At 40.9% G+C, this 13,698-nt stretch overlaps 1 protein-coding gene across 1 annotated transcript in view; it reads left to right on the top strand.

The window, feature by feature from the left end:
- Window positions 1–6,209, top strand: part of ZNF704 (zinc finger protein 704) — a 65,582-nt gene extending 59,373 nt beyond the window's left edge. The window contains exons 7-8 of the mRNA XM_010010720.1: window positions 4,032–4,126; window positions 5,843–6,209. Of these exons, the coding sequence (XP_010009022.1) occupies window positions 4,032–4,126; window positions 5,843–5,954 (207 nt within the window). The 3' untranslated portion in view covers window positions 5,955–6,209. The remainder of the gene's footprint in view (window positions 1–4,031; window positions 4,127–5,842) is intronic.
- Window positions 6,210–13,698: the final 7,489 nt, after the last annotated feature.

Raw genomic sequence — 13,698 nt, 5'->3', positions numbered from 1 at the left:
AGTAGTCCCAAACGTACTGCAATATAGGTGTGGGTACTGTAGGGGGAGTTAGAAACCTTTAAGTAGAGTTTAAAGGGCTTGGCCTTCTAGTGCCTAGCACGGTAAAAACTCAAAGTAAATCACTATGAGTACTGGAAGATCTTCTGTATAATGAGTAGAAATAAATATTAATCTAATGTATCCTAATTCTTACTGTAAAGCATTTTTCAGTATAAATTGATACTCTGTAATCAAAACCCTTTTTGCTATCATAACATCTCATTTAATATTACACTTCATGAATTTATGAATTTTTAAAGTGTGATATACAAAGCGCATTGCTCATCCAGAGAACCATATAGCTTTTTTTTCCTCCTAACAGTGACTATTAGACATGGCGATAAGAGATACCATTTCCCTCCCTTCTCTTCACCAAGTAAATCTCCAAAGCTTCTTACTGTCAACTTTTGGCAAACCTTGGAGATTTTCTGCAGAGGCTGCGGCATCCTGCAGGGCTGATAAAAAATGAAAGTGGCTGAATCAATTACATTGCACTCTGCCAATGAATATTTATTAAATTCCATCAAGGAGCAACTAACAGTGAAAGACATCACGCTGGCAGCAATCGCAGCGAGGGTGCCTTGACAGAGTGTGCTATCCATAAAGTTCCTCGAGAATTTGATTTCCCAGCAATGGGGTTGATACAGAGCAATTATGAAACTGGCTCCTTCTGTGGAGTAGCAGAAATTGGTACCAGGAGTGTTGGGAATCCAAAAACACAATTAGCCACATTGTAAATCAGACACGTAAGAGGACAGGATTAGACACGTATGCATTGAGTTTACTTCGTCAAGCAACAACATTGATCTGTGGCTGTAGACTTGAGAGTTCTCAAAAGAATTTAAGAAATGCCAATCACTCTCTGAGAACTGCATGGAGATGCCAGTGATTTAAGTACAGTTTCAAAATAATCCCAGTACAAAAGCCTGGGGAAGCAGTGATGATGGCAGCATTATAAACCACTCAAGGAACCTATGAATTGCCTTTATATCTCTGTCTAACAACATTTATAAGGCTGTTAAGCAAAAAAAAAGAGAAGAAGAAAAAAACCTTCTAGGTTTGCACACATTTGACTATTCTGTCATCAGTGAGAACATTTATGAATTACTAAGGCTTGCCTGCAGTGGAAAATTATATGCAGTATGTGAGGGTGCAAATACAAAGTAATGTTAAGTAACTGTATATTAAATGAAAGTTTCCTTTTTCCTGTTTCAGATTAATTTTGCTATTGCTTTATAAAAAGGGCTCTGTCAATTCTCACCCTTACACTGAATGTAACTACTTTAGGAAAGCTATAGCTCAGGGGACTTTTTCCTTCTCTTACGAGGTTCATTTAAGCCCAGACCATGTGACAGAGCCAGCATACTATAAACTCATGCAGTTATATACATACATACGTCCCTGAGATTAGGTGCATGTCTGTAGCACCCAAAGGAACTTCAGAGAATAAGTCCAAACTACTTTTTGCCTGACCCTTAATCTTTATTCAAGCAGTTTCCTACAATGGCTTTGGGACACTTTTTTGGCCTGGACAAACCACTGAGGATTAAAGGATTAGTTACAGATTTGCAAAAGTGCATAAATCTGTACATTTCTTGATGTTACTGGTGATGTGGGAATGGGGCCATTCTGTCCTTGACCCCTGAAAGAGCTGTTGCATCCTGGTTTTGAACAGGCTTCTTTCTAGACCTATGCTGCTATGTCAGCAGCGGAGTCCACAAGAGATACAAATTTCAATAGTCTTCTTCTGTGGTTTGGGGTTTTTTGACAAACAGCAGTGGAGTCTGTCTCTTGGTACTGGAGGAGTTAACATAATGACCATATAGTACCACTTTTACGTCACGTAGGATAAAAATCATTGAATGCCACTGTGATCTCTGCTGTGTGATACTGTTTTACCTGCCTGCTCATAAGACCCAAAAAGGTTGAACAGGAGAGAAGACCTTTAAGTTTGATAATCTGATGTTTACAGATCACAAAGCTTCTCTGTAAGCACAGTTTCCCCCAGGAGATGTAACTGGAAACTCCAGGTCCTCGCTTCAAACATACACTTTTGTTCCACATTAGTTCTCTGTATTAGACAACACTTCAAACGTGAAAACCTCCAAGGGCAAAGATTGACTTCTCACACCCTTCTCTTACTGTCACCGACAAAGGAGTACAACTACCTGGTATTGTTTAGACCTGCTGCAGAGCATATCAGAATACACTACAGCTCAACTTCAGTGCAGTTTAGCTGCCTTGGCATGCCCATCTGTGCAAACCATTGTGCAGAGACGCTCTCTGGAGAATGAGAAAGGAGGCACAGTCTGCACGCTGCAATTACTGCTCAATCCTGTTCTGTGTTCGGAAGCTTTCAGGGTAATTGGTTATAACATAGGAGACCATCAGAGTACTTTTTTGTTCAATGGTAACCAGGGAATACACTGAGTATCAGATAGTAGTAGTAGATAGAAAAAAATCCTGGGTTTTAATTTAAGAACCCTGGAAGTATTGACCGGAGGTCTCCAGTTGCTGGTAATGACTGGAAAACGGTGCAGTGTGTGGTAAATGCCAAAGATTAGAAAAGTGTGACTGCTTTGCATTTTATCTTCAGTCTTTCAATCACTCTTCAGTAAAACAAGAGAAGTGGTTGATAAAAGATAGGGAAAAAAGCAGTAAACAACAAGGTCCCCTCAACATTCTGGAGTGATAGGACAGAAAGAGCTGGTGTGGTCTCTGCATGTACAAAATGTGACTTTTGGTAAGCAGGCAGAGAGTAAATTTCCTTCAAGTTTTGGACATATATTTCATATATCAGTAATGGTTTAAACTTGTTCAGTGTGAGCTGCACATGGAGTTACAGCAGCAATTTCCATAGTTACCAGCCTAAAGAGTGTCCGCACTCATTACAAGTACTAGCTTTTTGCTACAGTGGACTAGCTATAAAACAGGCTTTATATCAAGAATCAAAGCACATTCAGTAACTCTGTTCAAGTCAGGTCAGTTCCCCTTCTTCCAGATACCGTGAGACTTCAAAAGGGCAGGAGTGAAGTCAGAGCAATGCAGGGAACTCTAACAGTACCTGCAGTTGTGGCTGCAGGAGGCAGTGACTCCACACACCAGATGCCCAAATGAAGCTTTCTGTTCTGTACGCAACAAAAAATGAGTGTTCATAATTTTTTTCTGGTGCTTTAAATGTGGCCTTTACCCAGGAGCAAAATAAGAACCTGGCAGTAAATGATGTAGGGATTATTTAAGGCCAAGCTTTATGCCATGTGATTACCCGAATAAGGCTGCCAACCCCCAGGCTCATGGAGGAGGCTTATTTGGGAAGTCTCAGAGGACCAAGCTCGCCCTTTGCTCCGGAGCATTGACAAAGGAGGACAGACACCTGCTGAGGTGGTTCACAGTGCAGAATAAAGGAAAGAATGCAGTACGTGTTGCTAGCAGCAGCCTTGATCAGAAGGGCTGCCTTGTGCTCCCATTAGAACCTTGAGGGCCACATTATAACTGCCCTGCAGCAAACCCCCTTCCCAGGGCTATCTCCACAACGAGTGACAACTCACAGATGGGAGCAACACGTGAAATCCCTTTATGTCACAGGGGTTACTGGTATTGATCTCAGCACAGGACGGAGTTTATTTTTCCATTTAATTTCTATGCTTGAATTGGAGCAAGTTTTCGTAAGAGCTATTCAAGAGTTCTTAAGTAAGAATTAATATAGTATTTTCCATATTGCCAAACCCTGCAGTGGTGCTGATCTGTATTCTGGTTTGCTCTGCTAGGGTGACTGGTAGAACAGGAAAATATATAATATAATCTATCTAATGCTAAATGAGCATCTTTCTAAATAGATCTACAACAGCAAGTTATGTGTGTATGTTCTGTAATGACCTCTCCTGGGTATCCTTGCCACCATGCATCGTGAATTGCCTTTTCTGGGAAAAGTGTTGATACTGCATTCGTATGCGTATGTTCTTCATAAGCAGCTTTTTTGTCTGTATTGACAGGTCTCGCCAACTCATAATCGTCCTGCAGGGAGTGGAGAGCAGAAACAGTCCCACACAGTTCTTTCATCACCGCCCAGAGTTGCATTTGGCTTGAGGTATGGGACCATTAGCTCCTGCTGACAGACCAGCAGCCTCAGAACCTGGAGGGCATTTAGTAAATAAGATGTCAATGGCCAAAGAAAGAAAAACCTCACCACCAACTGTGATTGCAGTTGCTGGGCAGTTCTTTGCTAGGACACTGCGAAGTGTTCTGGGCTGTTTTGCTTTTCATTACCATCAAAAGTAAAGATCAGGAGAAAAGTGAGTTGTTGTGAAATGGAAAAGGCAGACTCTGGAGTACAACTGCAGGCCTTAAGCTGGCATGTCTGGAGTCCAGTTGCAGATCTAAATTGCCCTGCAGAGCAACACTGCCCAGATTCACTGCTCCAGCTGAAGCATCCTGGGCTGCATTACCTGGCTTTGCTTTTTTCCCCTGAAAGGCTGGGCTGTCATGTGTGTTCGTCACCGTTCAGTCAGTCTGGTATTTGGCTTCAGCTGAATGATAAGAAACCATATATTATAGTAAATTACATCAAAGCAAAGCTTCCTATACCTTGTCTTCCTGGGCATAAGCTACATTCAATTCCATTAAAGCTAACTGATGTATGAGCAGAGTCTGCTTTAAAAGCATTCAGAAAGTTATGTTAAGAATTCAAACTGTGACACTACATTTCTTACAGTAAAGAAACTATTTCTCACAGTCTCGAAGGTGACTGTACTCTAAAACAAAATAAAAGGAAGACTTCGTACTTTTCTTTGTGACTCTCAGATCATTGCACATGCTACAGACCAAACTTAGGATCTGCTCAATTCACGGATTGTGACTATTAATGAACATTCAGTATTCAAAAAATGTGTAAGTATGCAAGAGAGGAATCACTGGGCAATTCCCATGTGTGCCATGCAGCATGTGATACGGGTGTAAAACAATTCTGTCTGCACAGTTACTTAATCTAAAGACATCAGGACCAATGGCACTGCTGGAGTGAGGGGGGGGGTTTCTTGCTGTATGTAGCATCACTCCTCAGGTTTGCTGGCTTGCAAAGTACTGAGTAAAAAAAGTTCCATTTTAACAGTTACTTTGGTCATTTTCTACACTTACCAATTTTTTGAGTGCAGTTATAAGATGGAAAACAGGACAGTCATTGCAGCTTTAAAAGCACATACTTGTCTGCCTTGCTGAATGTGCTGCTAATGAGGGAAAGGGTTAAAACTAGTTTTTTGGCCACTTTTTTGGTTTTTGGTCAGTGAGCACAGAGCAAACCATGCAGGAAGGACAGGCAAGCTTAGGAGCTGGTAGCTTTTTCCCCTCTTCTGTACAGCTGCTACCTGCTGGTAGCCAAGATCTGCTGCTCAGAGCTATGCGGAATACTGGTACCACAGCTGTACAGCGACGGGGGCTCGTGCCTGACATGGCCAGGATGTCCTGTGGAATAGCTGTGGCTGCGCAGTACGGCTCGGCACTTACCCTGGCTGAAGTACCATTTATGCAGACTGGGTTTAGTCTCTGGCTAAAGTCAGGGCTTGTACGTTCCTGGGGTCATCCTTGGAGCAGAGGAGCAGGCTCAGAGGCTGTAGAAGCCAGGTGAGAAGGAGCCACCAATGTATGTGTGTCTGCTTTGTCAGCTCCCGGTTGACTCAAAATGAACCCTGTGAAAAGCTGGGAGGTTCTCTGCCTGCTGTGCTCCATTGAGGTTGTTGTCCTGATCTTAGGGTGATAAAGCAAAGCTACAATTGCATCTCATTAACAAGCTTCCCTTTCTCTCTGACAGGAAGCCTAGAGGGGAGGGGAAAAAGTGTCGGAAGGTCTATGGGATGGAGAACAGAGATATGTGGTGTACTGCCTGCCGATGGAAGAAGGCCTGCCAAAGGTTCATCGACTAAAGATTGGCAATTATGCAGAGGATTTTGGGATGGGGGAGGACAACAGCAGAACCAGATTGCTGCAGCTGCACTGTATCACTTCCCGTTTTCCCTCCAGTGATGTGGTGTTGGGGGTTTTGTTTTTTGGGGTGTTTTTTTTTAAAAAGAGCTTTGTATTTCAAAGTGAAGCACTTGTAGCCAAGGAAAAGCACTAATCAAAACCTGTGTGGAGCAATAGAGAAAAAAAAACCAAGGCAAGCAAACCCAAGAGCATACAGCAGAAATCTGTCTTACTAAGTATGGAAACCAGAGCAGCTAGTAATGTTTTTCTGTAAAAGAAAGGAAAAAATTAATTTTTTGCTAACTCTGTGAGCTACTTGCTCTCTAGGATCATTTTTAACCATTTCAGTCTCTGTGCTGTGAACGTCTGTATTCGCTAAACTGAACACTTTTTCTTTTCCTGAAACAAAGATCTCTTTTTGAAAGCTTTCTAATAAACACTTCAGAGTCCTATAAGCTACAGTTTTCTCAGCAAAAGCTGTACTAAGACTGGAGACTGCTAAATAATTCTGATACAAATGATCATGATTATATTCTATTTTTGGAAAGGGTTCGTGGGGAGGAGTTGGGATTTTCATTTGTTTGTTTATGGGAGCCAAGCAAAGTCTGAATTCGCAAGAAGGACAAGCAGTGCTCCTGGAAGATTTTTAAACCAGGCACAGACCAGTGGAGTGGAACGAAGTAATTTAAGTACCAAATTGGATTTTGATACTCTGGAGAAAGAAAAGCAGCAATGGAAAGTCACCAGCAGATCCTGTCACAACAAGAAGTTGAGGGAAGAAATCCAGGGATGCTTGCTTGAAACCTGTAAGAATATAATGGGGGTCCAGCAGCTTGTCTTGCTGCTCCCCCGTTCCTGAGGGATGATGAAGAGTTGGACCAGCGCACCTGTTGCTGCAGGAGGCCTATAAAGAACTGGTCAATGCAGCTGCTAGGATTATATGTAATACCTGTTCAGGGACACGATCCAGCCCAGCAGTTCTGCTCTTTGCTTCCTTTTCTCTTATTTGAGAGATTGTTGTTAAGATAAGGTTTGCTCAGCTTTTTTTTTTCACCCTATTATAGTTGCTAAGATTTATTTGACACAACAAGTTGGTAGAGAAAAGAAAATGCCCCCTTTCCACAACATCATCTCAGAAAAAGAAGTTCAGCAGCAAAGGAGCAACGTATTTATGGTAAAAGTCCATTTCTTAAGTCATTTTGATACACAAATTAACAAGTTTCTCTACTTGCAGGACTTGGATAGATTTGGGTACTTCTGTTTCTCTGTCCATGAGGACAGGCAGTTGTCTAAGATGGCTCGTTCTTACTGAAATAAGGGGACTCAAAGTATCTAAACAGCTCTCTAAAATTTGGTCTGAAGTTGACTTGATAGCTTTATGAAGTGTGCATTGCTGCTTATGCCTATGTAAAAGCACAAACCAACAATGTGGTCGTTTAGATTATACACTACGAATTCAGTGAAGTAGTACTGAGAAGTAAAATCTGTAATAGGAGCTACTGAAGGTTATCATCTGATTTTCTTTGAACAAGTTAATTGGGCAATCAGATGCCTCATTTGAGCACACTATTGCTGTAGTTGCTTACAAATGGTGTGATTTACATGCACAAGTGGCAAGACACGCTTGCATGCACCCAATTACTGGATTTTTTGCCCTGTGTGCTCTTTAACTCATTAAAGAAAGCAAAAAAGAAAAATTAGATTCTGAAATCTAGTAAGACCCTGAAATATGTACACATACGTGTTTATGAGTATATATATGAAACTATACATTATGTAGTTACATATGTATATGTATAAATCTGGGATCAGCAGGGAGGAGAAAGATTGTTTTCTTCATAAATATAAAACCCAAGACACTAAAGGTCAGTGGATATACATAGCCACTCTATTATCTTCTTTCCTCTTAGTAAAACATGGGTCATGATATTTCTTTGGATGTTGTATTTTTTTCAATTTCCATAGTAAAATACCTCATAGTAATTCATAGTCATTTCATCTTCAAACACAGTGCATTTACTTTGGTAGAACTTACAAAATGTAGGATCTTTCCAAGATACTCCTGCCAGTTTCCCCCTCCCCAATTAGTCTCTGAGACTAATTATGAAGTGTTCCATAACTAATTTGACTATTATTAGACCAACAGTATTTGCCTCTATATTTGTTGTTCCCCTCCTTTTATATTTTCCCTTTTTGCTTTGGAGGATTTTTTTGGAAAATAATGCGTCAGATGATTGTATATTGTTTCTATAATGTCATGGCATCGTCAGCACCTTCCTGAGGGCACTTTACGAATTATTGTAATAAGATTATTCTTTATGAATTTCTGCATGGAAGAATGGTTTTGTTGCCAGACCAGATTGCCCTCTGGTATGGATTTGATATGGATTACACAGAGCCACAAAAGCCACAAGTCGTCAAAGCAGGATAGAAAGTTGGTGTTAACAAAACAGAGGACAGAAGATACTTGGTAAATCCTGCCAGGGCAAAGCTCAGTTACCAGTGTTTTTACACTACGTTTAATCAGCAGTTTATATTAAATCAGTTTTGCATCTTACAGCTGTGGCATGTTGATTCAGAAGCAGGCACTTCTCCAGTTGCCGTGGATAGCGGTAGCGAGGCAGTGCGGCCTCCTGGACCCGCGTGAAGTGCTCACCAGTCGCTTCATGCCTTGAACTCAGATTACTTCATGTCGCACGAGCACTGCGGCTCCCACTGAGATCCCCTTCGCCCTCCTGGCACACCCAGCAGCGAACAGAAACGTCAGCAAAGCCTTTCATGTGCTGGCAGTACCAGCATCGTCTGGAATAACCTCTTCTGGTTTTCAGTCTCTTGCTCTAAGCTGCGCTGCTGTCCTCCTAATGTCCGTTCATCTCACGCTTCTGCAGCGGCCTCTCTGGAAGAGTCAGGTTTCCCTGTTTTCCCGAGGAAGGGCTAGCCTGAATGCTGTGGGCATCTGTCATCACCAGTACATGCCATTTCCCCTATTGTGGTTTCTCTGCAGGAGGCAGTTCATTGTCTCTGACCTCCCAGAGAAGTCAGAGTGACCCGAATGCATCACACAGGCTCTGTGTGCTGCAGGGATTTGGATGTGGGTTTGTTCATGTCAAGAGCCAGAACTTACCCCTGAGATACAAAAATGGAAAGATCTATTTTACTGGGTTTAACCACTTACTAGTATTGATGCTGGTAGCAGAAATTGCCAACATCAGTGTCAGTGGAGAGCAACTGTATAGATCCCAAATATTTTTCTTCAGGAGCTGTCTTGCTAAACAAAGCTGTTTCCCACTTCCCCATTTACCCCATCCCCCCAAAGGTCTAGAAAAGAAAAGATAATTTTAGAAGTGAGAAACTTTAATGGCAATTTTTAAAACGTCACTGTATTCCAACTGCTCCTGTATGAAGCTATTGGACGTTACAAACTCAAGTCATCGTAGTCATAGAACGGTTTCCACCCAAAACAATGTGCCTGATTCTCTAGTGCCTTGCACAAATGTAACACAATACACAAGATGCAAAGGGAGCAAGAGCTCTTCTATTCCAACTAGCAGGTTTACACTGAATTTTAACCAATGACACTTGTCCCCTGGTGGGTATCTGTTGTTGTGTAAACCAGACCTGTATGCCGTGCTGCTGTGATTAAGCTGAGCAGAATGCCTGTCTGTTGAATTGCTTTTTCCAAATCGCTAGCCTGGTATGTACATTGGCTGTCAAATGATCCCAGTTTCCTTGCACCCTTTTGCTACCCCTACCATCGCTTTGTTCATTCCTTTTCCCCTTTACTTTTTTAAGGTAATGACCAGGTGGGCAACACAACAGGAGGCAAAGCTTTGGCCAAAAGTTCTTGCTGAACCTGCATGTAAGAACGATTCCAGCTCCATGCACTATCCCAGATGTTCTTGTCACTCACTTTTTATTTTTCAGTCATTCTGACCCAGTGAGTCAGGATAGTTTTCTCTCTCTTGCTATGGTCTGGGACCAGCGAGATTGGCCCTGCCAAGAGTTCAGGACAATCACTGTAAGTGTAGCAATACAAAATGGTTTCTTTCTTCCCCTGCCTGTAAATACATTGAAACACCATCTCAGAAATAGGACATGAAATCAGAAGCTTGCTAGCTATATACAGAGACTTCAGAGGTTACCAGTGAGGCTTGTTTCTGTTGGTTCAAACTTTGGTCATCTGTTGGAGAAAGTTGTGCTGTGCCTTTTCATAAAAATATTTTGATAAGGAAACATTTGTAAAGTCTCATCTTGGTCTTATATTTACAATTTATTCAATCTTCCTGAAAGGTGGTAGCACTGGAACTGAGACCTATATGGAGTAGGGGATTTAATCTGCATTCGGCAGGGGTTTTCTCAATGATAACTGCGGGCTGTTGCAAAGCATCATAGCGTAGATTTTGTTCTAGTCTAAGTTCAGGGGAGTTTTATGGCACCTTTAGCAAAACAGCTAGAAAGTAAGGCACACGAAAAATTAATCAGGCTGAGAGTTTAAATACGTTCTGCATCTGCTAGATGTGAGCAGCCCTTGTCTGCATCTATGAGGAGAATCCAAAACAACCCTGAAAACGGAAATCAGTCTCTTTCCGATGACACCAGGTGAAATAAAACACGGGTTGCTCCTGTGCCTGCTCATACCCACAGCAAGAATTCATTTGGCCAGCTCGCTGATGACACGTAAGGGAAGAGATAAATTTAGTAACAAGCCAGTGTTCTGCTTTTGAACACAACACTAAGAATTATTTTCCTTCCGTGTCTGAATCTGAATGTGAGATCTCCAGTAGACCCCTGAGGGAAATCAGTTCAGTGATACAAACCCTGTTTTGGCTTTCCTATGACTTGGGCATCTACACAATACCATACTAATAGGTTTCAAGATTAAATCCGAATTCTTGATGTAATTCAGTGTTGAAGATGGACTCAAACATTTTATGTTTGAATGTTAGTGTTTACAATTTGCCAATCCTTTTTAAAAAATCAGGTTTTACTTCGGAGTCCTTATCTCAGTATGTTATACCATGCAGCAGCTAGTGTATGATGTGTAATGCTCAGATAAAAGATGTTACTAAAATGCCTATAAAAACTGCCTTTGGAAGACAGGAAGAAGAAAAGAATTTGTGGAGATTTCCTCAGGGAACATAAGAGGGCTTTAAAGGCAGGGTGTAGCTTTCTTTGAATGGAAGATGCTAAGAATTTTTTTTTCCCCTAAGCAAAATTAAAGAGCAATATGTCACTACTTGAATTACTGAAATTAGAAGGAAGCACTAATTACTGAACAAGGTCTTAATGCTACAGCTTATGGTGTTCCAAATAGGGAAAAAAACATGTTAGATGATACAAAAATACAGAAAATGAGCTTGAACCATAACCTAATTATAGTATAAATCTATACATATGTATAAATCTTTTAAGATCTACTGTAAATAGGAAGGCTTCTTGTTTATATAGCTGCTTGGTCAAAGGATACTTTGCCTATAATTGCATTACTTCTTACCAAATTACTTCAGCAAGCAAAAAACTAATATGTTTGTTAGCATGATATCCTGGAGGTGCTGAGTACCCACTTTGCAAAGTGCTAATTCTACGTGGAATTAGAAGAAAATGTGCCACCATGGTTTTGGTAGGGTTTTTTTGTATCTGCAAAGGTATCAGCTTCAGGAAACCCAAGATTTTATTGACCCCTGTTAACTGGTACTTTGAAGGAATACATATGCAAATTCTCCATTTTTTTCTTTAATTGTATGCAAAGAAATTGGTTTGGGTCCATAATAATTTTTCCTGTCAATTCTTTCTCCTGTGCCCAGGGACTCCATTCTGCAAATTCCCTGATATTTATACTGAAGTGAATGAAAATGAGAATCTTCAACATTAGGACCTAAAAGTGTAAATAGCACCTGGCATCAGAATTTGTAGTATCAGTATTTAGCTGTAGTAGTTAATTCTTGCAGTGAAGCCAACAAATCTTTCAGGGAAGAGGAGCACCTAACCTATAAATCAGCAGGCTTGGCTGTGCAGAGGTAGAGCTACTGATATTTCAGCAGTAAAACGTAGGCTCGCATTGATCAGAGCACTCGAGCAGGGGTTTAAGTTTGTGTGCGAGTTTGTTGATGAGACTACCTATGTTTCTAAGGTCAGGCACACATTTGTATGCTCTTCTGAAACCAGGCCTTTGGCAAGAGCACATACTCTTACAGCTTTGTTTGAAATATGCAGTTTGTCAGACAATCTATCTTTCTCTGATTTTATGCAATTCATCTTGTATTTAGAAGACCAGACAAATTTAGAGAATTTTGGTCTTTCGATTACTTTCTGCATTGCAGAGGGAAAGTGAGAAAGAAGACAGGTTTAACCATACACTTGAGCATGTGAAAGCATTGCCTAGGTTTGTAAACAGTGTCCATTTGCCATCATGTTCAACGGAACTCATTGGAGCACGTCAGAAAGAACAACACATGACAAGCAGGTCACGTTATGGAAGTGTACGTAGTTCCATCTGTATTCCCTGTACGCTCAACACTCCTCCAGGCAACTTGAGGCATAGGAGCTCTTAGTGTGCAAGGAAACGTGAGCAAGTTTCCCTAAAAACTTTAGGAATGCTGTGCTTTTAAGCCAGAGATGATGTTGTCTGTGTAATTTGTAGTGTTAAAAGGGAATAGATGGTAGCCTTATTAACAAAGTGCAATACTTACAAAGGGCTAAATTATGGACACAAGTGGTATGTGTTTGTACACCGCTGCGAAACGTGCACTCTCTTAAAACTGACTTTTATAGCACTGGGATCTTATTACCTCTCTGAAATGATAATGTTGGTATAATTTTATAACCATTTTATACATCGTGAAACAGGATTTGGGATTGCTTGGCTTGAAATTGTATTCTTTTGAAAATAACTTTTAAAATAGATTCCTTCATCATACTGTACAGTCTGAATGAGATCATACAACATGACCTGCTCCATCTTATATGGAGAGTTCATGCAAATTTATACAGCTTATATACCTACATAGAGGTACATAACATCAAGGAGGTTATACAGGAAAAGATTACATTAAGGGTTTGTGGTTCAGTTATGAGAAGGGTTTCAGTAACCAAACTAAAAGCTCCACTCACATATTTTTTCTCTCCATCTGCACCATGGGGTCAACAGAATACAGGTTGCCAAGTATGGTATGTCCTGCTATCATACACCTTTTTTTTCTTGCTGTTAAAGAGTGGCGACATGCCATTTTCCCATCACTCTTACTGTTCTGTCTTAGAGCCCAGAATTAACTAAAAGACAGAAATAATCCCATCTCTTGGGCAACAGCTCTTTGGTTCTTTCCCTGTTTGACTGACTTATAGCAAAGGGACAAAGGACAAGCTCAAATTCAGGGACACAAGTTGAAAGAGGCTTGAGCCAGTCAGGTAAGACTTGAAACAAAATTGCTCAGAATCAGATCCCAGTAGGAGGAAATTAGTCTTAAGCAGTCAATTACAGAAGTTTTTTGGTTTGTTGTTTTGGGGTTTTTTAAATTACAAGCCTGATAAGAAGTCTTGTTACACAGTTAAGAGCAAAATGCAGATAGTGGTATAACCAGCTGGGCCCTTGAAACATTACAGATTTTCTCAGGAGAGTTGCAATTACTCCCATAAATAACTACACTGACTAGGACTGCTCATACAGGTAAGGGGTGTAGAACAAAGGCACTTGGATTTTCCTCCGTG

This window comes from Nestor notabilis, unplaced genomic scaffold (genome assembly GCF_000696875.1).
Source record: "Nestor notabilis isolate BGI_N333 unplaced genomic scaffold, ASM69687v1 scaffold8223, whole genome shotgun sequence".
Classification (NCBI taxonomy): Eukaryota; Metazoa; Chordata; class Aves; order Psittaciformes; family Psittacidae; genus Nestor; species Nestor notabilis.
The sequence above is the reverse complement of the archived record's forward strand: the minus strand, read 5'-3'. Positions and strand labels throughout refer to the sequence as shown.